Below are 23,799 nucleotides of genomic sequence, written 5' to 3' on the forward strand. Positions count from 1 at the left end.
GAATGCATCGGATTAGCTTTGGAATGCTATTAATTAGCGTGTACACATTCAAGATTGGCTTGGGAATGTGAATTTAGCTACCGAGAACAAGAGTGGGCTAACTCCATTGTTAGGGGTGTCACAGCCAGTTAGATTAATATCATACAAAAGCATCTCGGCCTTCTTGGGGTAATTGGGCCTATTCTGGTCCCGAGCGAGTTAACTCAAAACTGCTACCTTTCCGTTCCCTGCCGAGCGTGACGGACAGAACAAATTAGTACAGGGTCCAGATTAGCGTGCACTCGCTTTGCCGAAGAAATAAATAACACTTCGAAATATGGAAGAGTTTAATCCGGCAAATGGTCACCGAGAGCGCTTGTAAATCCTCAGATTGAGGTCAGAGCTTCTGCTAAAGATGGAAAAAAAAAAAAAAGCTTACTTACATTTTAGGATTTTCCAAAACTTGTGTATTTTTTGTCATCATAAGGTTTATAGACATGTTTGGCTGGTGGGTTGCAGGATTAGGGAAAAAATAAATCACTGCAATATGACTCAAGAACATGTTATCTATCTATCTATCTATCTATCTATCTATCTATCTATCTATCTATCTATCTATCTATCTATCTATCTATCTATCTATCTATCTATCTATCTATCTATCTATCTATCTATCTATCTATCTATCTATCTATACCGCCATCTTGTGTGTCAATGTGGTACTGAACACAGTATAAGAATATATTTACGTACCAATGGGAATTATTCATGAAGAAAACAAACACGTCCGCCATATTTTATAATAGCTACAAATAATAATAATAATTTGACTCACCATTTTGGATGTTTCATGTGACACTCGGTTCTTCTGTGAAATACAGAGGGGCAATAATTAATCAACAATAATAGTTATCAAATTAATTGATAATTATTTTTGACGACAGTATTGAGACTTTGTTTAATTGAAAATGTGCTCCATGTGGCCACTCGTGGCATAACAATAAAATAAGACAAGTTTTATTATCAGAATACTTTTATTATAAATATACAGTCTGTTAATATGGAATGGTACCTGACACTGCCATTCTTTCTTTAATGCTATTAGGAAAAAAAACAACAACAAATGGTAACCGAACTTGTGCTGCCATCATTTATGACAAATACACATATGGAAGGGGAGGAAAAATTGTAAAGATCATCAACCAACCAATTTTTTTAAAATATCTTAGTTGGCTCCAAAGTAATCAGGCACTTTTTAATGTTTAAGTACAGTGCCATTAAAAACTATTCATGTTGCGGTAGTGTGCAAAAACACCGGCTATACGTACATCAACATGCATACAACATAAATCAAATGTAAACATTGAAACCTGTAAGAAAATATTCATAACCTAACATAAGCTTAAATAGTCAAAGAGCAAACAGAAAAAGACTGATTTATTTTTTTAACATGCTCTTTAGACTACAAGACCCCAACCCGACCCACTCAGTGGCGTTTCATCCAACATAAAACATGCAAGAATGTTCAAAATAATAATGAAAAAAATAAATCAACTGGCACCCAGTGAGCTGCTGCGACATGCTTGAGCCGTCGTCAGCGAGACAAAATGGCTTCAAGTGGAAAGACCAAATGGAAACGGCACGTGTGTTTTAAAAGTGGCTATGACAAAAAAATGCCACTTTGGACAAGGAGGATAAAGTTCAAGAGGATTAGTGTTGGACGAGGAAAAAAAAATCATAATAAAGTTTAGTTTTTATTTTTAAAAGAAAAAATCTGCAATGCTAATTGTTAAGAATTAGTTTTTAGACGCACTATAATTACAAGAGGGGGAAACCCTCAATGTTCCGAGAATAAACTTAATACGAGAAGAAAAAGAATAGTTTGTTTTTTTATGACTGAGGAAAAAGGTTACACAATAGTGTATTACGGCATTCTTGTAGTGTTAACTATTTTAGCTCATTGTTTCACGTAAAATTTCAACTTCATTTTCGAACATTTTCATCTTGTAAATTGCAAAAATACTCTAAAAAAATGGCAAAACATTCCAACTTTTTCTTCCTAAAATTAGGACAATTCATTTTAGAATTCCCCTCGTGAAAGTATGACAACTTTTTTCTGTTAATATCCAACTTCTGCCATCTATATTTTCTACATTGTTAATTCTATCAAATTTACAAATTTCTCTCATAATATCACTTTAATCTTCCCGTGTCACATTTTTTGTTTTTTTGCATAACCTGGTAACTTTTACATTTTCTTTTTAGCAATCCATCTTTATTCTCTGCCCAGCTACCGTCGCTACGCTCACTCAATAAATAAAAAGTGAAACACTGGAAAGTCATCCATATTTCTCCCCCATGTAAAATGATGCAAATATGATTGGGAAAAAAAAAACAAAAACTAAAAGTGACACTATGACACACACTTGTAGTGTATGTGGAGGTTTAGAGTGTTGAATTATACAGTATCAGCTTTGGCGCAACAACAATATGGCAACCGCTACATAGCAAGAAATAAACAGCACCGAGTCATCATGAAGCCGTCAGTAGTAGTCGTTGCTTCCACTACTCATTGCTGGGGGGGGGGGAGGTGATTAGTGTGGAACTATAGACGTGTGCAAATTTGAACGGATGATTTCAAAAGGAAAAGACCGAAAATAATTTTGTTTGGTGGCGTGCTGTGAGGATTTCCATGCCGCTTGCCAAGGTATCTCTTTAAAGCAAAGTGAAGCCAGCGATAATCGCGGGCCGCTTCCTTAAGGCACGTTCGTGTCGGAAAAGCCGGTTAATAGTACACTTCATATTGTCGAGCTAACTAACGAAGCACAACTTGCGATATATGTACATATATAATGCGAAGACTCCCGAGAATTTTTTTTTTTTTTTAAATCAGAAAATATCTGTCTGGACAGAACTAGAGTATGATTTGAAGCTAGCAGACTTATAGTTCAGATGCTCATTCCCCGGCGCCTCGATGCATAGCATCGTCAATAAGCGGAACCGACTTAGCTTGAATTGATTTACTTAATGTTTCTTCTGAATGATGGATGAGAAGGGGCGGGGCTGCGAGGCAGTGCGTCGTCACAAGTCTCTTTCTTGTTTGACTGGGAAGAAATGATTTGCAATCGTCAGCGCGACTTGTAAGAATGGGATGGGGAACATTCTGATTGCGGATGTTGGCAAAGAAAAAAAATAGTTTTTGTGGGTGGACTTTCTTCAACTCTGCTGAGCCAGGACCAGAGCACCGGCCTGGGGCAGAACGGGGCTCGGGTGGCCCTTTGAAACGTCCACGTCGCGTTTTTCCACATTGGCTATCATCTGACCGCACAAGTTCTCCATTTTATCCGCCAAGGCATTCCCATCCTCCTTGACGTCCTCGTTCAGCATCTCGACATTTCCTACCTGTTTGGTTACGGACTCTGACTTGTGGTTACTCATATCCGCTAGCGCCGCTTCGCCTTCTTTCTTAACCGATACGGTCCTCTGGCTTTCCGTCTCTGAGCCCGACGGAACTTTGCCGAACTTGATCCCGTTCAGATCCTCGTCCAGTTTCACCTGGAATGGCGGCAGGCCGAGCAGGAAAGCCCTGATCCTGCTGGGGGAGCTCAGGTCTGCCGGCTCCTCCTGGCTTTTGGCTCCAAGTTCCTGGCCTCCGCTTCCGGTGGACCCCGATATGGGGCGCCCGTGGCCACCGCCCATGCTAAAGTCTGCGGGGCGCTCCGAGCAGTCGGCTTTGACTCTTTTGAGAGACGGCTCGTACTCTGTTCCGTTAGTGGTCGATCGAGTGAGCTCGGCCGGGTCCGCGTCGGGTCTCTTGAGCGTAAAGCGTTTGCTGAGGTTGAGGGGAAGGGCCTGCTCCGGCGGTGGTGTGAAGGGCGTGCAAGGCGGCTTGGTGCTCAAGTCCTGGGAAAGCACCTCGGACAGCCGGCGGGAGAAGGTTTGAAACTGACTCGAACCCAGACGAGTCCTCATCAGTTGTCGTACTTGGACACTACAGTCCAGGTCCAAAGGCAGGACCCGGAGAGGGGGCAGAGGGTGGCGGTTCCTGGCCTCTCGGACACTCCCCCTCTGGGCGTCCTCGTCTACGTTGCACCCCGAGCACAGGCTGTGGTGCTGATGAATCGGGCGGGCCGGCGGCGGAAGCAACTGGTCTCCGCTCGGGAGAGGCGTGTCCGGGTTTCCGCGTTTGGGTTGCAAGGTGTAGATAGTCATGTGCGGCTGACTCGGTTCTTGGGGCGTCAGGGCCGGGCTCTCTGTGACCCTCTGGAAGCCCACGCAGTTCCTTAGTACGTCCAGGGGACACAGACCTTTGATGGGGCTAAACCCTCCCAACGACCCGCCCACAAAGTGGCGAGGCAGGCCGGAGAGGAGGACGGGTGCGGACTCCCCGGTCCGATCCTCGGGCTCCTTTGGCTTGGGTGGAAAGGGGAGGAAAGGGGTGGACATGGGGGACGGGTCCGTGGCGAGGGGCATGTTCACAGGGAGGAGGGCTGGCTGCGACACCTAGAGAGAAGATAGAAGGTCAGCATCTTGTGGGGAAAATGACTTTTCAACAGAATTTGGACAAGGAGACCTGAATCGGAATCTTGAGTGCAGCTCGTACCTGCGGCGCGCTGTTGCTTGGCGTCAGTCCATTGGCGCTTGGGGCTACCAGGAGAGGCGTGGGAGACTCCGCTTTGACTCTGGCTTGTTGCTGAGCCAGCAGTTTGGCCTCGGCCATCAGCGTGGCCTTGTTGCGCTTGCCGGGCGGACGGCCTCGCCCCCGCTTCACCACCACCGCCGTGCCCTCGCCGGCGCCGGGGGCGGTCATCTGCGCAGACAGGAAGAAAGTCAACACGGAAAGATGATGTGAAGAGCTTCCATAGTCTCACAACTTCACACGCTGTGAGTTGTTCTTACATCTGCCATCTTGGCTTTGACTTTGGGTCCGGGTTTTCTTCCCCGCGGGAGCGGCTTCCTCCCTCGGATGCCTCTGGGCTTCACGGCCAGGCTGCATTGTGGGATTTTGAGTTCCATGCCTCCGGCTATCAGGTGCTCTTCGTACGGGAGCATCAGCCTGAGACAAAAAGACGCATTTCGATATGCCAGTCGGAGCGACAGCCGCTCGAGCGAGAAAAAGCGCTAAAGTCGGACCTTTCGTAGTGTCTCCTGGTGCAGGTGGCGGCGCTGGTGCTGCCGGGACATCCGCCCAACTCGTTGTAAACCACCTTCCACATTCGCTCCGACGTCACCTGAGATATCAAGCCGTTGTTGGTATCACTCGAAACAGCACATCGTGAACAGAAAGATATAACGAGAAGACAAAACTGCTTCTGTCACCTTTTCGTAGCCTCCTAGACGTCTGACCACCGAGTACATGAGGAAGAGGTCGACTGAGAGGAAAAAAAAAAAAAAACTCTATTATGAATCATCTCCCCCGCTGTTGAGAAAGCTGAGCTCAGACGAGAGGCCAACTCACTTTTCTTGAAGCCGAGATTGGGCACTTTGTGGATGGGAGAGCCTTGACGCTCCATGAAGGTGAAGAGCTCGTCCAGGAACAGTTGCTCTTCGGGGTGCGGGAGCCAGCCGTCATCGCCGCCCACCTCCACGCTGCCCATCACGTTCTCCTAAAAAAAAAAAGCCAGGAGTTTGTCATCGAGCAGAAGCAGGAAAAAGCATGCCAAGTGGAATTTACATGAGCTGTCGAACAATGGTTATTTCACACACCACTAGAGGGCGCCCACGATTCAATTTTTTTTTCTTTAGACTGTATATAAATCAAAACCAAAACTGGGCAGGAATCCAGTTTAATCTCTTAATGGCTCTTGTTTGTATCAAGGCAACTTTTTTTAGGGGGCTAAAAGTAGGCAAAAAAGTATTTTTCAAAAATGGGAGGAGAGAAGACTCGGCCGATGCAATTGTTATCTGTCTGATCTCTGATCTACAGAAAGAATCAAACCTTCATCTTCTCAATCCAGGATTCCGATTGGCCGGATGTCGGAGTGTCTCTGCCGTCGCGGCCTCGTCTCTTGCGAGGTCGTCCTCGGAGGCTAAGAGACGGACATCCTGCAAGCCCCCCAAAAAATAAAATCATGTATAATACTCAAACGGCTGAGTAACTTTTTGTGAGGAGGTGCTTACGGAAGTTCCAGGAAAAGCTGACGCTGCTTTCCAGCGTGGGGTGGTTGAAGGTGTCCCTGCAGTACATCAAGCGGGTGCTGGGTGACACCCTGACGCCGCCCAAGGCTAGAAGGTGGACGTCCTGCAGCGTCGGGCCCCGGGCGCTGTCCTGAATGCGCCTCTGCAGCGAACGGTAGCGGCAGTACTGGGGGTAGCTGAGGACTTTGACGCTCTGGCACTCAGCTGCGCCATATAGGGGACAAAAAAAAAGTCCAGAGTGGGCTTCCTGTTTCTCGCAGAGGCCGCTGACATAGACCGATAAAACATTTTATTTCTTACTTTCACTCTTGTCCTTTAGTGGCTTGTGGTCGGTTGCGTTGCCGTCGATGTCGCTCTCCTGCGGCGGTTTATGGAGCCCGTTGGGGGCGCCGTGGGGCGCCGCCTTCGATCGACCGCTCCACGCCGGCGGCTCGGCGCACGACCAGCGCACCAGGTCCTCCACCCGCAACACCATCTTTCGGGACACGGCCAGGACCTCGTCCTACACAAAGGTGCAGCAATTCAATTTTGAACTTCTACAGCATTTTGAAAACCAGAGCAACTTAAAAAGAACCAGAAAAATGGTGACTTCACGTCTTTCTCAATCAATTGTGGACAAAAAAAAAAAAATCCTGCATAATACATTTATCAAATCCCAGCTGTGTTACAAATGCTTGCAACGGCTGCCCCCCCCCACCCCCAGCAGTTCTGTGACATTCAAGGTTGGTCTTTATTTTGGGAATCGGTCACACCGGCAAGCGATTCTTAAAGGTCGTGTGTGAATAAAGAGCACGTTAAGAGGCAGTGACGGTCCAGATGCCCATTTGCAAGCCCATCTGCACCCCCCCCCACAATAATCACACCTTCACCCCCCAGGTGAGAGTTACCCGCATTCGTGCCCCCCACAGTAGCCAGGTGTGAGCTCGTTAACACAAGAAGCTCAAGTTATTATAATAAAAATTCTAAAAAAAGCATTTAAGTTTATTTGGCGAGCGGGGCTGATTTATAGGCCGACGCCACAGCCTCCACTGCGGTGCATTATTGCGCAAGAGTTTTGTTTCTGCTGAGAGCGAGGTGAGGCGGAAGCTGCCGCTTGTAATTCAAACAATGGCGAGTGAGCCAGCGACTCGCTACGGCTGAAATGGAAAAGGCTTGAGGAGTCTCTCAGCCAGAAAAGTAGATTGAGGGAGAGAAGAGCGTTCTCATAAAAGGCATACTCAAAGGTGGAAATTGTTTCGATTGCTCTCAAAAACACCTTTGGAGGCCATGTCACAAGGTTATTAATAGACGTTGTTGATGCATTCCAATGATGACGTTAAGATGGCGTTCCACTCACTCGCCGGCGTACAGGAATGCCAAATCTGCCTCACGTTCTGACATATGTTTGTTTTGTTTTTGTGTGTGGGTGGACTTGCCACTATTTGCACAACAAAACCCGCCACGCAAAATCTTTCATTTTGTTCACTCGCTTTCCTACCTCCCCGTGCTCTCGGGTTCGACCCTTTGGCGTGTCTTCCGGCAGGAAGTAGAGTCTGGCGCTGGCCAGGAGGTGGCGCTGCACCTGGTCTTCCCACAACAAGGTCACCTGCACATGATATTATGAATTTCCTTAGAGGCATTCATAACAAAGATGATTGAAAACAAACCGACACGAGGGTCATGTGATTTGAATTCCACCTCACCTCAGCAATGCACACGGGATCTTCGGGCCCGCAGCGAACAAAGTAAAACTCGCCCAGCCGCCACACCTGCATGGGGCCGTCGGCTTGGCTTTTGCTGCCGACCGACTTATAGAAGGCATAGCTGCCTCTCTGGCAGGAAGGAGCACCCAACCACTATGAGAAGAAGAAGATGAAGAAGAAGTGAGCATGGGTATGCAAATCATATGCAAATGATGACGCATATCTTCAGCATTCAAATCAATTACATATTTCAACTTTAGAAAGCATCACATGACTGTCTGTCATTTTCAAAATTCACAAATCACCATGAATCCTGCACACATGTAAAAAAAAAACACAAAAATGACAAGTATGCTGTCAGGCTAACTATGTGTTATATTTCTCCACATTTCTCACGTTGCTGCCGTGTTGAAACATGGCAAGAAGCTGATACAAAAAAAAAAGAATAGCGTTAAAAATTAACCCCTGCGTGTGCGTGGCACGTCTGCGGCTCCTGACTGTAAATAGTGCCTGCGTGGAAACGTCCGACAATGTCATGAGGTTCTTTCCAAATGACTCACCCGCAGCCTATTTAGAAAAAAATATGACGCATTAAACGCTGTGACGTGAATGGTTGGAGGAATAATTCTTTTCCGGTTAGGATATTTTTTAATAAGTGCCTCGCCGGGTGTGGGAAAAATCATGCAGAAAATTAAAGTGAAAGCATGCGAGGATTCGTCTAATAAATAAATACAAAATATGAAGCCACAGCTTTATTACAATTAGGTAATTTGAGGTGCAACACTGTATATGGAAGCGACGGAAAGAATTTTTTTTATGCTTGCAGGAGGTTTTATTACTGGGGCAATTTTTTTTACAAATCTGCCTCCTGAAAACGTTGCTCCCCAGTCTGAACACCAGGGGTCGTTGTTTTGCTGTTGCAGAGAATTAGTGATGTGTGCGAGGGTCAGTATTTATTTTTTTTAAATCACAGACAGGGCCCAATGTTAAACATAGAAGCTAAGGAAATACATCTCTCCTGATTTTGAATGCATCACGCCAATGTGATTCTAGTTCGGAGCTGAAGGCATTAAAAAAAAAAAAAGAATAAAAAAAGACTTAGAGCAGCTTTAGGTGAAACACAATACGCAGCCTCCCAGCTGCTGCCTGCCAGCAGCAAACGACAGCAAATATTTCACAGATGATCTTTCTGGGTGACAAGCTCGAAAAAGCGCATTGAAAATATTGTCTGCATACATATTTTAATAATTGAATGACGCATTAGTCATTGAGTGAGCTGCTTTTTTCCACAGAGCTCCTTTTAAATGTATCACACTCATAAAATAAATATCAATGGGAAAAAAAATACATTTTATATTCCAGTCATGTGAAATATGTCTTTTTGAGATGAGATAATCAATGCGGCGTGTGTGTGGGTGGGGTCGCCTGTGCAGCCGCTCATTATTTACTCCTACTAAAAAAGGTCGGACTTGAAGATTCACCCCAAAAAAAAAAAAAAAGCGCTTATTCTGCATTTCCTGCAACGCATGCGTGTACATTACAATAACCAGTCGTTCCCGTTTGGCACATCGTTGTCATGCCTGCCTCATTACTTCCCTGCCTGCCCAAATACAGAATATCCTCAAATTCCCACTCTTGTGCTGATCAACCACAATAAGGCCCCCTTAAAAAAAAAAAGGCACCACGGCGTGCACCCCCTCCCCCACTGCATACCCACCCTTCCTCCTCTTTCCCTCCCCCATCCGCCACAAATCTGCAGACAAACTGCAGCAGGCACAGTATGAATTTATAAATGAATTTAAAAAAAAAGTCAGAGCAGAAAATAAAAATTTGGAGGAAGTTAAAAAAAAAAAAACATGCAGAGTGGTGACGTGGTGCCTCAGATAGCATTGGGAGGAAAAGGAAGCCATACATGACAGAGGCCCAGAGGGAAAACTAGAAAAAAAAAAACTCCCAAACCACAACAAAGTCTTCTTCTTTTTCAGTCTTAACGTGATATCAATCTCCCCCGACGTCTCCCCCCAAAAAAGAAAAAGAAAAGGCGAGGCCCACGGTGGACGGCAAACATACGTAAGCAGCTGAAATTACAGAAGCGAGAATAAAAATACGTGTGGGAAGACTGCAGTGATATTATAATGACAGAGAAAGCAGGCGTCCAATAAAAAATAAAATAAAAAAGGTACTAACACATACCCAGAGGAATCAAAATGTTTGAAAGTAGAACTGACTATTTCTCTTTGAGGCATAATATTGCCTAAATTTTGAAAAGGAATGTGGAACTGTAGGTTATAAATAGATATGAAAGGCAACAGGAAACAGATTATGTGAACATTAATTTTCACCCAGCACTTACATTTACATAAGCATATTTACTTGACAAAATGGAGGCCGTACAAGACGAACGGGATTAATGCCAGGTTATTTTATCTGATCATATTAGAAAAACTTAAATATACTCAAAGAAACGTAAATGTTATTCTACAGTTATAAAGGATGATGAACTTGAAAATAAAATTTTTAAGCATTTTTAATATCAATCTAAATTACCCGTAATGTTACAGTGACTTTATATTAAATTAAATTTTAGGAATAAAACCTCAATCTGATTTTTGATGTATTTTTTAAAAGCCTGTAAAAAGTTTGACACAGGCAGATTTTTTTTTGCTATGCGAATACAGAAAAGGCTGCACTACAATAATCGAATATTTTACTAGCCGATGATATCTTCATCATTATTTAACATGAACCACTTTTGAATCATTTATCAGTCCAAAAGAACGAACAAAGCTCCCCTTGACTTTTGCAGCCACCGGGGCAGCAGAATGTACATTCTCCTTGTCTTTAACTTAATTACAGTGAAGCCATGTGATGAATAGCAACATGAGAGTATGATAAACATACTATTATCCATTACAAGGATTTCATGCAGCACTCTCCAATCTTTCTGGACTTTTTTTTTTTTTCTTCCCCCTCCTTCCCTCTCTAGGGCTTGAGGGGAGGTGGCTAAAAAAACGAACAGTGCTCAACTCAGCCTAGTGGTGGAAATGAGGCAGGAAAATAAAAAGCCACATAATATAATCTGAGAGGCCAGTCTCAAAATGTGAACACATACACACACACAGAGTTTGAGATGGAAACCCTTAATCTGCTTGCGTCAGTGCTCGTGATATTTTCTGGGAAATAAAAATGACATTTTTTGCAAACAGTTTGGAGAATGCTCCCTTTTTGGGTATTAATGACAGAATGCACGAGAATATAAGATACATTATAAAAGAAAGATTAGAGTATTGACCTTGGCTATATCCTGTTATTCAACAACACAGTGACGCAAAACAGCAATGAGAATTTTGACATTTTTTTCAAAATTAATATCACATAGTAATATTAAATGCACTCGTGGAACGTTTATGTTGAAATGAATTGATTTCATGTGCTCTCTCTGTGATTATTAAGTCTAACTTAAAATGGAAAAAAAAAAAGTCATCATATTTCTGCCTCAATATTAGCATTCCTCCTTAAACTGTGGTAATTACAGCCGAGACAAAATGTCGGTGCTTAATAATATTATTACGATCCCTGTTTAACAGACACGAAACAGTCCAACCTCGCCCCGGTCGACCTTGTCCAACATTTTTTAATCAAAAATAATATCAAGCTTATTTTTAATTATACGATAGCTGGCTTGCGGCTAGGCTAACCTAGCTAGCTGGCTAAGCTTGAAAAAAGAGGAGGAGGAGGGGGGGGGGGGTCGCTTTAAAAGTTTCCTGTTTTTTCTTTAATTTTAAACGATAAATGTTATTTTATTCCGGTAATATATGCTTCGCCGTGGGTGGGTGAGAGGTGGTCGGTTGGCATAGTCAAGAAATCGGGGGGACTAATGTCGACACGACCACACAAAGAAATTAATCATTAAACACGACGGAAAATATCAAGAAATTATTACACGCGGATTTTGAACGTGCTGCCATTGGGGGGGTGATCAGGCTCCAGCTTGCTGTGTGACACAGTCGAACATTTGAGAGCGGGGGAGAAAATAAATATCGAAATATTAGAATATTATTTTCACATATGCCACGTTTGAGGAGGGGGTGTAATAAAAGTTGGAATTGTGAGTCACAGCAACTCTATGTGTGTGTGTGTGGGAAGGGAAGGGGGGGGCAATCAATGCGATATGGTCAAACTATATGAAATAAAACTCTAAATCCGAGGCCTAATTTGACGACGTTTAATTTAATCAAGGCAGCGAGGAGCGAGAAAATCGACTGAGGCGAATTCGAGCATTTAAAATGAAAGCAAATATTATAAAAACAATATATATTTTTTTTACCTGTATTGCATTGTGCTCCATTGCAGTCCTGCATTCCCTCTGTGAGGCCCCTCTCCGGTTACACCGCCGGGACTCGCCGTCACACAAACAAACGCACCACCGAACCAGCGCAAGAGAAAGGAAGCAAAGCAAAGCAAAAAAAAAATTAAACCAAAAAAAAAAAAAAACCCTAAAAAAATACTTCTTTTTTTCTCGGGTGTGGGGGCGAAAAATACGGCTAGCTCTAGGTGTGGCTAAAGTTTGCCAACTTAAATGTTAATAACAAAAAAAAAATTTCAACGGATGAGCAATCTCCCTCGATAAATCCACGTCGGTTGAGTTCCAATTTGAAAATGAAACAAATTAAATCGACTATCCAAGTATGGAAGCCATGAAGGCGTACGCGTAGGTAATATTGTCGCCTTACATTGAGAAATTGAAAAAAAATAAATAAATAGTTGAGCTGATCCCAGAGCTGCCTCTCTCCCTCTCTCTCTTTTTGTGTGTGTGTGTGTTTTTCAATGTTATGTGTGTTTGCCTACTGCGCATGCGGGAAGTTCAACGCATGGCGATGTTTTCTAGTGCTCGTAAAGCTTGAATGTCTGCAGAAGGAAAAAAGGCATTCATCATATATATATATATATATGATGAATGCCTTTTTTATATATATATATATATATTAGTAAATAAATTATATATATATATATATATATATATATATATATATATATATATAATTTATTTACTTAATTATTTATTTATATAATGTATGCTGCTGAATGGGTCTGATTAAAAAATTTAAACAAATTTTGATTACAAATTTTGATTATCATTGAAATGATGTGTGTTGGTATTTTGCACTATATGAGTGTAGTTTGGGGAGGGGGTTTTCGGGGGGGGGGTTGCTGAGCATTGAATGTAGGCTGTAATGACAGCATCCATTGTTCATGTCTAGAAATATGCAGCCTGCTATTTTCTGATATCCCAGTTGAAAATGAAGGTGAAGAGTTACACATAAATGTCCAAATCCAGGCGAGATTTATGACCGTAACTTTTATAAGAATGTAGTCTCTAGAAAAGAAATATTTAGCAAAGGGTTAAATGTTTCACGCAGGCTTTTATGTCTCAAGATAGTCGTGCAGTAGAATTGTGAGTTATATGACGTCTAATAAAAGTAAATGTTATGCATTTTCTCCAAAATATATAAATATATTCTTGCATTTTTATCATCTGAAAAAAAAATCTAAGACACATGAGTTTAATCTTATAACTGTACAACATTTAAAAAAAAATTAAAAAAAAATAGTATGAGTTTGGCTGAAATGTTTTGCATTTTAAAAAAAGCTTAACTGGCAAGAGTTGTATGAAATATAAAAACTGACCGCTAGGGGGTAGTATTGTTGCGCTGAAAATATACTGTTATTCCAAAATGGATTCAAGACAGACTTGATAGGTTTGTTTTTTATATTACCCACGTTGCCTGTATGTACATACAATTTCTGAATTTTAAAAAAAAAACTGTATTTTTTTTCATGTTCCAGTTATTAAGTGTGGAAGTTTGAGGAAAAAATATTTAATCCATTTTGGAACCCAACAAAATGTGGAAAAAGTGAAACAGATTAACTAAAGCATTCAAAGCATTTGGGAGCTTAAGATCAGGGGATGCTTTGAGAATAATTGTCAATTTGTTTGTCTATGTGGAACCCTTTGAGACTGTTTGCAATTTAGGGCTATATAAATAAACTTGAAAAAGAAGACTTTGAGAACTTTCAAATTTAGTCTGTACCATACCAACACAAAAAAAACCAAAAGGGAAACGGAGCCATGTGCGGTAACGTCGGAGGCGTCTCATTGCTCTTCGTCGTCGCTGTCCTCACCGTCGCTGTCATCCAGCAGGCGGGACTCGCGGGCCAGCCTCAGCGCCACCGCCGTTACCATGGCGGCGCCTTTGCCGCTGCCGTCCTCCGAGAGCAGGTAGCTGACGTCGCATTTGGGGGCCAGCTGGCGCACCGTGGCCTGCAACTCGGCGCTGAAGCTACGGGTGAGTCAAATACACATGAGCAACAGACTTTTAATTTGTTTCATGTTTGCAAATTTTTTTTCGGTGGCTTACTTGGGGTGTTTGCGGTATACAGAGCCGTCCACTCCCACGGTGGTTTTCAGGCGTTCCAGGCCGCGGGCGACCCTCATGCGGTTGACGAGGGTGGCCAAAGCGGCGGCGCAGAGGCGAGCCGAGCGCGACGACACCGTGTCGCAGACCATCCGCACCACACGCACGTCCACCGGCTCCCACGCCAGACCCAAGTTGCTCAAGATTTTGTTCCCGTTCTCCAGGCCATTGAGCTCTCTGAAGGTGAAAAAAAAAGACACACTCTGAAAAATCATATAATTATAATATATTATAATAATAATCATCGTCATATTCCACCCATTTACATATTTTTCATTCAAAAAGTTGGTTCTCCTTTCAATATTTTGAAATATTTGATGAAATATCAAAACATCATTTAATTTGATTTGAAATAAAGCACTTTTTGAAATTAATTTTGGTAACTTACTTTTGGTACTTTGTTTCAAATTGTTTTTTTTATGTGCACCTCTCTGAAATGACCACTAGAGGGAAGCAAAGTCCAACAGAGAGCAGCGCACCATGGCTTTAAACATATTTCAAGAGAGATTTGTATGAGAAAACTAATTAAGGACAATAATGTGGTAAAAATAAAATAACAAGAACTCACTCTTCTATGTGGGAGATGTACTTGGTCTCAAATCCGCCCGGTGACAGCAGCGCCTCCGATGCCTGCCCCTTGAACAGCAGCCCGTCTTTTGTCATCTTCACCAGAAGGAGGCGCACGATCTCACCCAGGTACATGCCGCTGATCATCTTCTCAAAGCTGCAGAAGAACACACATCTGTTGCGGCGGGGAACATTGCGTGATATGATTCCATACACGTACGTGTGGATGCCGGGGTTGATGGACGTCTTGTCCACCTGGACGTCAAACTCGGTCTGAATGTCCGCGAGCGAACCGTTGTCGCCGAAGCCGCCCCACTCGGTGTTGATGCACATGCGTCCTTGGTTGCAATCCACGCGTTTCACGTTCTTCATCTCCTCCATGTAGCACGCGTTGGTGCCCGTGCCTGGAATGGAGAACTACTTAGCGGGTCACATGGGGTACGGCGCCGTTGTATTTTGCGTGTTCACCGATGATCATGCCGATCTCGCAGCTTTGGTCCCTGTAGCCGCAGCTCATCATGGTGCCCACGGTGTCGTTGACCATGGCGATGGAGCCCACGTCGTAATCCTGAAGGACAACGTCAGTCGGTTTTCAATCGGCGGCGCCCAACGACCGACACGACTTACCCCTTGCCGCTGAATTGCTTCTCGCAGGAGCTGCACCACATCATGGCCCTCCACCCCCGAGCATTGGAAGCCTTTGGTCCAGCGGATCAAGATGCTCTGCTCCCCACACACACAAACAGAACGTCAGACAAAAAACTGAAATTGGATGGTTGGAGTGTGTGTGAGACCTTATCAATTTCCTTCTGATGGCAGGGGAAAGAAAAGGTGAAGCCCAGAGGGAGAATTTTGCCCTGCAGATTCTGCGACTTGAGGAATTCCCCCAGACAGGCGGCGATGTGGTCGAACAACTGCGAGCAGTCAATGTGAGAATTTCGATTTAAAAGCATGCATAAGAAAAAAAAATGCTATCGTGGTATGATTCAGACCTTTTCTCCAGGTCCCTCCATCATGTCTTGCGGGATGGCGCAGATCTGACTGTCCATCTTCACCATCCTCTGCTCTTCCTCCAGCACTCGCACGCGGAGCACCCGGAAGTTTGTCCCGCCCAGGTCCAAAGCCAGGAAGTCGCCTTTTTCTGTTTGGTGCAACAACTTTTGTTTATCCAGGAATAAAATATTTTTTTGTCTCACTCTATAGGACCAGTTTCAGTTATCAGCCTATGCTGCTCATCGCCACTAGAGGGCGTGTTTATGTGGACTGGAGATTAATGGGAGTTTCTAGGCTTTGCAAAGAATTGCAAGTTACCCGTCCCGTCCGGCGTGGCTGTGACAAAAGTGGGCAGCATCTGGACGGCGGCCCTGTGGTGCGAGTGCCTCCCCAGGCCTCGTCTCAGGTCACGTTCCAGTCGTGCGGAAACCTGCTGCAGGACCTCCAGGGACAGCATGAACGGCTTCAGGTAGGTTTGAACCTGAGGAACGGCAGGGAGGATTTTTTATTTTGCTAGCTAATACTCAGAATAATAGAAAAGTCCAGTAGGAAGTCAAATCTATTCCACCTTCTAGTTTGTTACATGGCCATAAATGGAAAGAATAACGAGGGAATAAAAAGGCGAGGTGGGGGCGGGGGGCCAAAAGGTTGGCATGCAGAGGGTAGCGTCATTTGGGCAGGAAAGCAAAGACGCTTACGATCACCTCGAGACCGCAGCAACACTTCCCGTTTTCCTGTCTACCCATAAAGCTGTAAAAATTCTTGGTGTGGTTGTACAAGTCTGCACACCCTCTTCCAACATATAAGGCATGTGGTTTTGTTCTCAATTAACTCATCGTATTCAAAAGCATGATAAAATGGGGAGAAAACAGAAATATTTGTAATAAAGCTGTAACATAAAATATTGAAGTGGATGTACACGCCTTGTTTTCTTTTTGCAATAAAACGCTCTTAAGCAAACATACAGGTCTGTAAACGGTATAAAAGTAGTGCTTGTGTTCATTGCAACACCGGAGTGTTTTCATCACATCCTGCTTCGGTTGGATTTTCTCGGTAGAAGCAGGTGTCATGATCACAGCGGACATTTGTGGAAGCTAAACGGCGCTAGTTTGTCGTCATTTGCCAGTAATTTTCCAACAGGCATGTCAGCGCACGCCTCCTTTCGCCATTTACATGTTGTCATAATGGAGCCTTGCGCTCTCCGCTGGACCTGTTGCTACTTGACTTCATTCCTCCATCATGACTCAAATCAGCCGAGAAGAGCCAGATGAAAGTATAATTGAGGAAACTACACCAAATTCAAAATATTAGTGGTAAAGCCTAGGTTGTATTTTTATTTTCACTCACGGAGGCAGCACTTCATTGCCATGTCACGGAATTCCACCTTTGTTAATAATAATAATGAATTTTATTTATAATACACTTTACATTTGCAGGCAAATCTCAAAGTGCTAAAGAAAACAGAATAAATAAAATGACAGCAGTAACCCTTGTTAATATCGGCGACACATATGGCGGACGCAATTGAGGCGCGTACAAAAAAGGTCTAAGCTAAGTTCGAGAAGTTCGATGACAACTGCAAATGAGCGAAATGTTTGTGCAACATTACGAGCCGAGCTTAACATGCACCTTACTGAGCGTGTCCAGGGGGATGCCGTCAACGTGGATGGTGCAGATGTCGGCGTTCATTCTCGCTCGTCTTTGTGATTCTATTACTCACCTGCAAAGAGAAGAGAAAAAAAAAAAAACACAAAAGTAAATGTTCATTTCATAAGTCGAAATGTTTTCAAAGCATATGGTAGGCATTCAACTCAAATATAAAGTTGATGTGGGTGTGGCTGTAATGGATTTTGAGGGTTCACCATAATATGAATGGAAACTATGCTACAATGTCAACAGTGATTAAAATTGAGTCAGAAGATGCTTTTTTGGGTGTGCCTCGTCCTTACCCGTCTGAAATACCCGGCCGATTGTTCAAGCAGGCTGGAATCACCAAAACTGGTTTCTGTTCAGGAATGAAACAAAAACTAAAAATGAGATATTAATTAGCCCAGAATAGACTAAGGACAGGTTTGTCAGTGTGTTGCAGTTGAAATTCAAATAAGGCAACAGTGTCAGTCAATCAGGTAGAACAAGTTTGAGGTCTTTCAAAAAAGTTGGACTACACGAAACTAAGAAGCGCCACTTCCTACAGGAGGAAAATAGGTTCTGCCGAGTTGTCAAACGTTGAATAACCGCAAAATCAGGAAATCAAGTGTACGAAGACGACGACATCACTCACCTGCTGCTTTCTCTTCCACACTGAGCGAGCTCAGCCATCAACTTCCAAGCTCGAGCGCACCCAAAAAAAAAAAAAAAAAAAAGAGGAAGAACAAATGCAAGCAGGCACATCAAGGGGGCAGCATTGACTTAGATGGAAATGATAAAACACAACTGTGTCACAATGCGTCACACGCACACACTTGGGGGAGGAAACGCAAAAGCTCCAACCTGATGAAATAACAAAAAATAATCATGAGCAGTGTGCATGTGAGATGGAAGTAACAGATTTTATTGCTCAGCAAAAAAAAAAAAACTTCTTGCTGACATGCACGGTCATGTGGGACCTTGCGGGTCCAGATCATGTCCAATTAAGTGAATTTAGAAACAACCGGAAATCTTGCATAAACAATCACACGGCAGTTCTCGATGGCTCATCTCTAAACCCAATTTAAAAAGTCAGATCTATTCAAATTTTTTAACAATATTTTATTTTAAAAGAGCCAATCTTTTAATGAATAACAAAAATAAAGAAAAAAAAACAGCTGAATGAAAGAAATTGAGACGATGTTCCTGTCATTGGCCCGCGTATTAGCTACAGATGCTTTTTAATGCAAATTCCAATTATTCTTATTTAATTTTAAATGCAATCACAAAATGCAGTTGTTGCATTGAAGTCGAGAAAATTGCACATGAAATTAAAAAATAAAAGGGAATGTTACAGTACAGTATACAGTTGCGAGGGAGTCGGAGAACCCTCTTAACATTCAAGTGTGTTGCATAAGTGGACATCAGTTCCAAGGTGTGCTGACGTTGGTCACTCGGTCTTCATTAAGCCCCCCACCCCACCCCCAACCCCTTCTTCACCTTCGTTTGTGGCTGGGTTTCTTGAGCCGCTGCTGGCGCCTGAAGTCCACCAGACAGTCGGTGGCCTCCGAGATGGGCGTGAAGGACTTAATGGGCGAGTCGCTGAGGGCCAGCATGGAAATGCCAGCTTCCTCTTCTTTGTCGTTGTCCGTCAGATCGCTGACGTCACTGAAGGGGAAACAAGTTTTTTTTTTTTTTTTTGTCAATCCCCCCCCCCCAAATTTAAAAAATAATTTAGAGAATGACAAAAAATATATTTTCTTTTTAGAATTAACAAATTATTATAATAAATGAAATATTTAAGAAGAATTTTTTTACTTACCCTCGCTGGAGTCTGCAACTGGACGGCCCAGCTCCTGCCAAAGACGAATGGATACAAGTTCACAAAAAAAATTTTTGTTGGTTGTTTTGGGAGTCGAGCGACTGGTGAGTGTTGGGCTTACCTGCGTACCTGCTCTCTGAATGCTCCAGAGCCGCCAACAGATTTCCCTGCTGAATGGTTAAAAAAATAAATAAAAAGACTATTGTGAATTATTTGGGCATGCTGGGCAAGTCCTGGGAGTCCCTGATGATATCGGGGTGAAATTAGTGTAAATGTGTGTGCGTGTGTGACAAAAAAAAAAAAAAAAAGATGGCCACTTGAGTCCTACCTCGGGTATTTTTGTCGCCCTCTGCTGGATGCAGAGATCGGTGTGCTTGCTGAAGTCTCGTAGGGCCACGGCTTTTTGGCAGATGTAACATTTCTCCTGGATTCTGTTGGGAGAGTGGATGAACTTTATTTTCTTAACTGAACCACTTTGATAAGATGACATACTTGTCAGTGGAGGCGGCGTCTCCCTCTTCTTCTGTTGTCCATCTTTTCCTTTTCCTTCTAGGCTTGAAGAGCTCTGCAGGGTAAAAGGCAGAAACACTGACATCAAGTGGTGAACCAGCACAGCGGTGACTCTGAACTTTTTGGATGCCTTTCTCCAACCTTCCGAATGTTCATCCGCAATGACGACCGTCTCTGTTTCCATGTCGCCGTTGCAGTACGCCGCGTGCCTCTCGATTTTGCACGCGGGGAACGTTTCCTGGCAAAGGGGACACTCCACGGCCGCTTGGAAGCCGACGGTCTCCAACTCAGGCGAGGGGGACCTTTCTGGTTCTCTTTCTTCCTCATCATTTGTCAGGGTGGGGTTTCGACCCGTGTCACCGCCGACGAAGTACGTCGTCTGAGTCTTGCCGTCTGCCGAGACTGTAACCGAGTTAAAGACACTCGACTTGAATCTGTTTATGGCGACTTTTAAATTTGAGTTGACTAAACATCAAAACATTACATGTGGTGGAATTAATACAACCACCAAGTCTTTTTAATTCTAAAAAAAATATATATTTATGTGCATGTCTCCGAAGTAAGCCTCACCATCCATCATCTTTTCCTCGTCCATAGTTTGACCATCAACGCTTTGACCGTCATCGCTCGTCACAGTTTTGGGACACTCCGGGCTGTCAAGCTGCGGAGGAGGAACGCAGATGGTGAGATCTTGTTTAGCAAACAAAGCTCCGTTGCAAAAGCAGCAGTCACCTTAAGCGGATCCACGTAATCTTCCTCACTCATTTGGGTCTCTGAAAGTATCACAAAATGATCCAATGAAATTGAAATAATCGTGAGGTGCTGCTGACAATTATTTTCCTTCTTCAAAGTTTCTGCTTATAATTGTGTCACTTGAAACATGGAGTAAAGCTCCGTGGAAGTACCTGGACAAACGACACAGTCGTCAATGTCGGTCTGATCTCCCTCTTCACGTCCGGTTTCAATCTCCAGCTCCTCATTCTCCTCCTCCTGATCCTCCTCTTCCTTCTTTTCCTCATCGTCCTCTTCCTCCTCCTCCAACAAAAGGCTGTCCGCGTCCTGATTGCCCATCTTACAGTCTTTGCGTCTGAGGCCACGCCTATGACATGGAAATTAATTTTTGGCTTGGTGAAAAGCAAAACATGAGCCGGGAGCTGGTCTACTCCCGGTGGTTCAGGCAAGTTCTCACCTTCGAGGAACTTTAATATGGGAGGAGTCTGATAACGAGGATTTCTGGAACAAAAAACGATCGTCATTTGAGTCAATGACATCATCATACGAATCAAGAGATATTTTCTTGTTCAATCTTTGTACCTCTGATTGTGGCAGGATGGGGGCGCCCCACTGGGCCTTCCTCAACAGACCCCTCTGAGCCTCCTTCAGACTCTTCTCGTACACCTCCATCTGGGCCACGATCACCTGAAAAGCAACACGGCAAAGTTATTTCAAGACTAGTGTGAACGCAAATGGGAGGGCGAGGGGGACAACCTGCGTGTAAGCATCTGCATCCAAACCACGTGGACAGAAGGGGACCCCCCAGTAATAGTGGACTGTGGACTGGTTGGGGACAGGCTGCCCAGTGTTCAGACTGGAAACACGCAAACTGCTGTTCGGGCCCGCTTCGGTCTCCGGGTTCTGAGGGGCCTGTTGAAAGCGCTTCTCATCCGGGTAGACTGGACTAGGTGAGTTGACCAGCTACAACACAATCCAAGGAGAATCGCTCAAAGCCCGAAAGTGTCCACTGATGGACCCCGCCCCTCCCGAACAGAACTCTTTAACGTACCGTCTCATCCGCGTTTTCGTCGGACCAACATAGCGTCGTGTCGCTCGTGAGTTCCGTTTCAGATGAATCGTCCGCGACCGGATGACTTTTTGAGAGTGTTGAGTTCTTTGAGTCAGCAAGTTTCTTGGAGCGCGCCGGACTCCTCGGGAATACCGGGCTGACGGGCGGAGAAGAAGATAAACTCCTCTCCTGCGCAGACGGGTCATGCCGAGCCTCATCGCCAAACACCGGGCTTTTTAGATACTGGACAAATTCGTCTCCCGTGTCAGACTCGGAGAAGACGGGACTTTTGCGTCGTGCCGAAGGAAGGCCGTCGTCATTTGAGTGCTGCGAGTTAAGCGTCAAGCCGGCGGTCTTGCAGCTCTCCAGCGTATCCTGGCTGAGCCGGAAAACGGCCACCCGGGCTTTGCGACCGCTCGTGGAGAAGACGGGGGATTTCCGGAGTAAAGAGTCGTCGATCTGCGTCGAATCGGAGCTCTGATAGAGAGAACAAAGATATGACCACCGTGATGTCATTTGATTCTATTTAAATATTTTGGAACTGAGTGTGCTACCTGCGGCGAGTCCAACAATTCAGACTCGGAATTACCGAGCCACGCCTGAGTGGAGATATCTGGGCTTGACGGCAAGTCCGACAGAGGAGTTTCCGTCCCTTTCCGCTTTTGATCTTGTTTAGTTTCACCTTTCACCTCTACAACAGCACAAACACACACATAAGCAGTTTACAATTGCTTGTTAACCACATAGACCAAGACTTATGACAAAATCTCCAGATAGAGCTTACGAGCGACTCACCTTGGCTCGGGTTCGTGAAGCCGTCGCCCGATGCCGTCAGATCGATGGTCGACTCTGGCCAGCTGCTGACGTACCAACCACCTGGTCCTGAGCAAGCGGTTTCTGACTGGGTCAGCCGGCTCTGACGCCGAGAGGGCTCCTGGCTGAACATCTAAGAGGGACAGACACCAAAATATCATGCCGACTTGTAATCTTTCTCACGAGACAAAACGTCGTCCTAGATGTTTCTTTGACTGTACTCACACTCTCTTTGATGGCTTTCGTAACAGCAGCGTCTTCATGGTGCGTGCTGGTTTCCTGCGTACTCAGATGCAGAGCCAAGGCCATCATCTCATCTTCTGTCATCTCTGAGAAACAGTTTCACATCAGTAAAAGCAGAAGTTTCCCCATGTTTATGGAAAACGTGTCTACCTTGAGGTTTGGCTTTGCACTTCCTGTCTCTCCATCTTCTTTCTCTGTCCGACAAGGATGGTGGCAGACGTGACATGGTGCTCTGATCCCGAGAGAACACAAAGACGCTGCTGTTAACCGGGGGTGTCAAATGTTAAGTTTGGCATGTACGGTGGATGGTATGAAAAGGCTGCTTGTTCAGAGTGCGGTAAATGCTCAAGTGATTTTTTTTTTTTTTTTTTTTTTTTTAAATCTGTACCTGCTCCTCATCATTGACAGCTACGTTCTTTTGTGTGTCTTGCTGCAACTGGCTTTCAGGGTGTCCGTCCCTGTTACGTTGCTTCCTCTGTGGCATCCTGCTCGGCTACACCATTATTTTGACACACAGAAAACAACTTCTGGAGTTATATTCGGTGTGGTATTTAAAAAAAGAGAAGTTGTAATCCATTCCTGCTTGTCCCTTTGTGTTCTGCTGCCTGTCTTACTGTTTAATGTTCCTCACACAAAACTAAAAACTGAAGAGCTCCTAGCCACCAAATTGTGGAATACACATCCGTGGTTAATGTTTGCCTGGTAATTATCATAAAATTGTTCTGTTCCAGATAATTGTAGCACGAAGTGAGAAACTCAAATTGAAAATACTCAAGTGTCAATTTGATGAGACAAAATAGAACCACACTATTAACAGCAGTTACTACACGGCGGGATACGTTTTGAATAGACAGCAGTAAAATAAGGCTTAAAAACAAAAATGTAATGTTCGTCAGTTTTACGAAGGAATGAACAGCACACAGTAGGTGAGGAAATGAGTTGAAAGACACTCACGTCGTTTTCCCTCACTTTCGCGGCGCCATGTTTGTTTCGGTCTGTGTAGTGACGTAACAATAACGTGAGCATCATCATCGAAGATGCCTTCACAGACTGTAAGGAAAAACCAACATCCCCTCGACAGGTTCGTTTTGACGACCTCTGTGTGACGATGCCTTCAAAGACTGTTAGGGCGTGGGAGGCACGAGCACCACATCACAAATCAAATAC

General features: G+C 44.2%; 3 protein-coding genes across 6 annotated transcripts; all 3 read right to left on the reverse strand.

Annotated features, from left to right (window-relative positions):
* Positions 1 to 994: 994 nt before the first annotated feature.
* On the reverse strand, positions 995 to 12,617 carry LOC148386491 (uncharacterized). Of its 2 annotated transcripts, none has more exons than XM_088399198.1 (12): positions 12,127 to 12,617; positions 7,800 to 7,952; positions 7,595 to 7,702; positions 6,418 to 6,619; positions 6,100 to 6,321; positions 5,918 to 6,024; positions 5,438 to 5,585; positions 5,299 to 5,351; positions 5,113 to 5,210; positions 4,879 to 5,035; positions 4,583 to 4,789; positions 995 to 4,482 (listed from the first exon to the last, which is right to left on the reverse strand). In XM_088399198.1, the coding sequence occupies exons 1-12, from the start codon at positions 12,145 to 12,147 to the stop codon at positions 3,196 to 3,198; spliced, it is 2,763 nt and encodes a 920-aa protein (XP_088255324.1). In that variant the 5' UTR covers positions 12,148 to 12,617; the 3' UTR covers positions 995 to 3,195. The 2 variants fall into 2 exon arrangements, with proteins under 2 accessions (XP_088255324.1, XP_088255323.1); XM_088399197.1 differs by having other exon boundaries at positions 6,100 to 6,330.
* A 585-nt stretch (positions 12,618 to 13,202) lies between these two features.
* Positions 13,203 to 18,256, reverse strand: LOC148386492 (hexokinase-2-like). Its single transcript, XM_088398124.1, has 12 exons — positions 18,117 to 18,256; positions 17,785 to 17,840; positions 17,465 to 17,555; positions 16,154 to 16,316; positions 15,835 to 15,983; positions 15,637 to 15,756; positions 15,470 to 15,565; positions 15,311 to 15,410; positions 15,063 to 15,246; positions 14,844 to 14,999; positions 14,219 to 14,452; positions 13,203 to 14,140 (listed from the first exon to the last, which is right to left on the reverse strand). The coding sequence occupies exons 3-12, from the start codon at positions 17,522 to 17,524 to the stop codon at positions 13,954 to 13,956; spliced, it is 1,449 nt and encodes a 482-aa protein (XP_088254250.1). The 5' UTR covers positions 17,525 to 17,555; positions 17,785 to 17,840; positions 18,117 to 18,256; the 3' UTR covers positions 13,203 to 13,953.
* A 107-nt stretch (positions 18,257 to 18,363) lies between these two features.
* uimc1 (ubiquitin interaction motif containing 1) lies at positions 18,364 to 23,715 on the reverse strand. Of its 3 annotated transcripts, XM_088398120.1 has the most exons (19): positions 23,587 to 23,672; positions 23,021 to 23,125; positions 22,783 to 22,864; positions 22,615 to 22,718; positions 22,372 to 22,522; positions 22,131 to 22,267; positions 21,577 to 22,053; positions 21,282 to 21,488; positions 21,108 to 21,212; positions 20,983 to 21,026; positions 20,699 to 20,892; positions 20,526 to 20,566; positions 20,364 to 20,454; positions 19,935 to 20,195; positions 19,776 to 19,848; positions 19,612 to 19,714; positions 19,405 to 19,453; positions 19,284 to 19,317; positions 18,364 to 19,129 (listed from the first exon to the last, which is right to left on the reverse strand). In XM_088398120.1, exons 1-19 carry the CDS (start codon positions 23,662 to 23,664, stop codon positions 18,958 to 18,960), a joined length of 2,508 nt encoding a protein of 835 aa, XP_088254246.1. In that variant the 5' UTR covers positions 23,665 to 23,672; the 3' UTR covers positions 18,364 to 18,957. The 3 variants fall into 3 exon arrangements, with proteins under 3 accessions (XP_088254246.1, XP_088254248.1, XP_088254247.1); XM_088398122.1 differs by lacking the exon at positions 23,021 to 23,125 and having other exon boundaries at positions 23,587 to 23,715; XM_088398121.1 differs by lacking the exon at positions 23,021 to 23,125 and having other exon boundaries at positions 22,783 to 22,869; positions 23,586 to 23,613.
* Positions 23,716 to 23,799: the final 84 nt, after the last annotated feature.

The sequence above is a fragment of the Syngnathus floridae genome, chromosome 15, assembly GCF_059516105.1.
Source record: "Syngnathus floridae isolate MCC-2025c chromosome 15, RoL_Sflo_1.0, whole genome shotgun sequence".
Classification (NCBI taxonomy): domain Eukaryota; kingdom Metazoa; phylum Chordata; class Actinopteri; order Syngnathiformes; family Syngnathidae; genus Syngnathus; species Syngnathus floridae.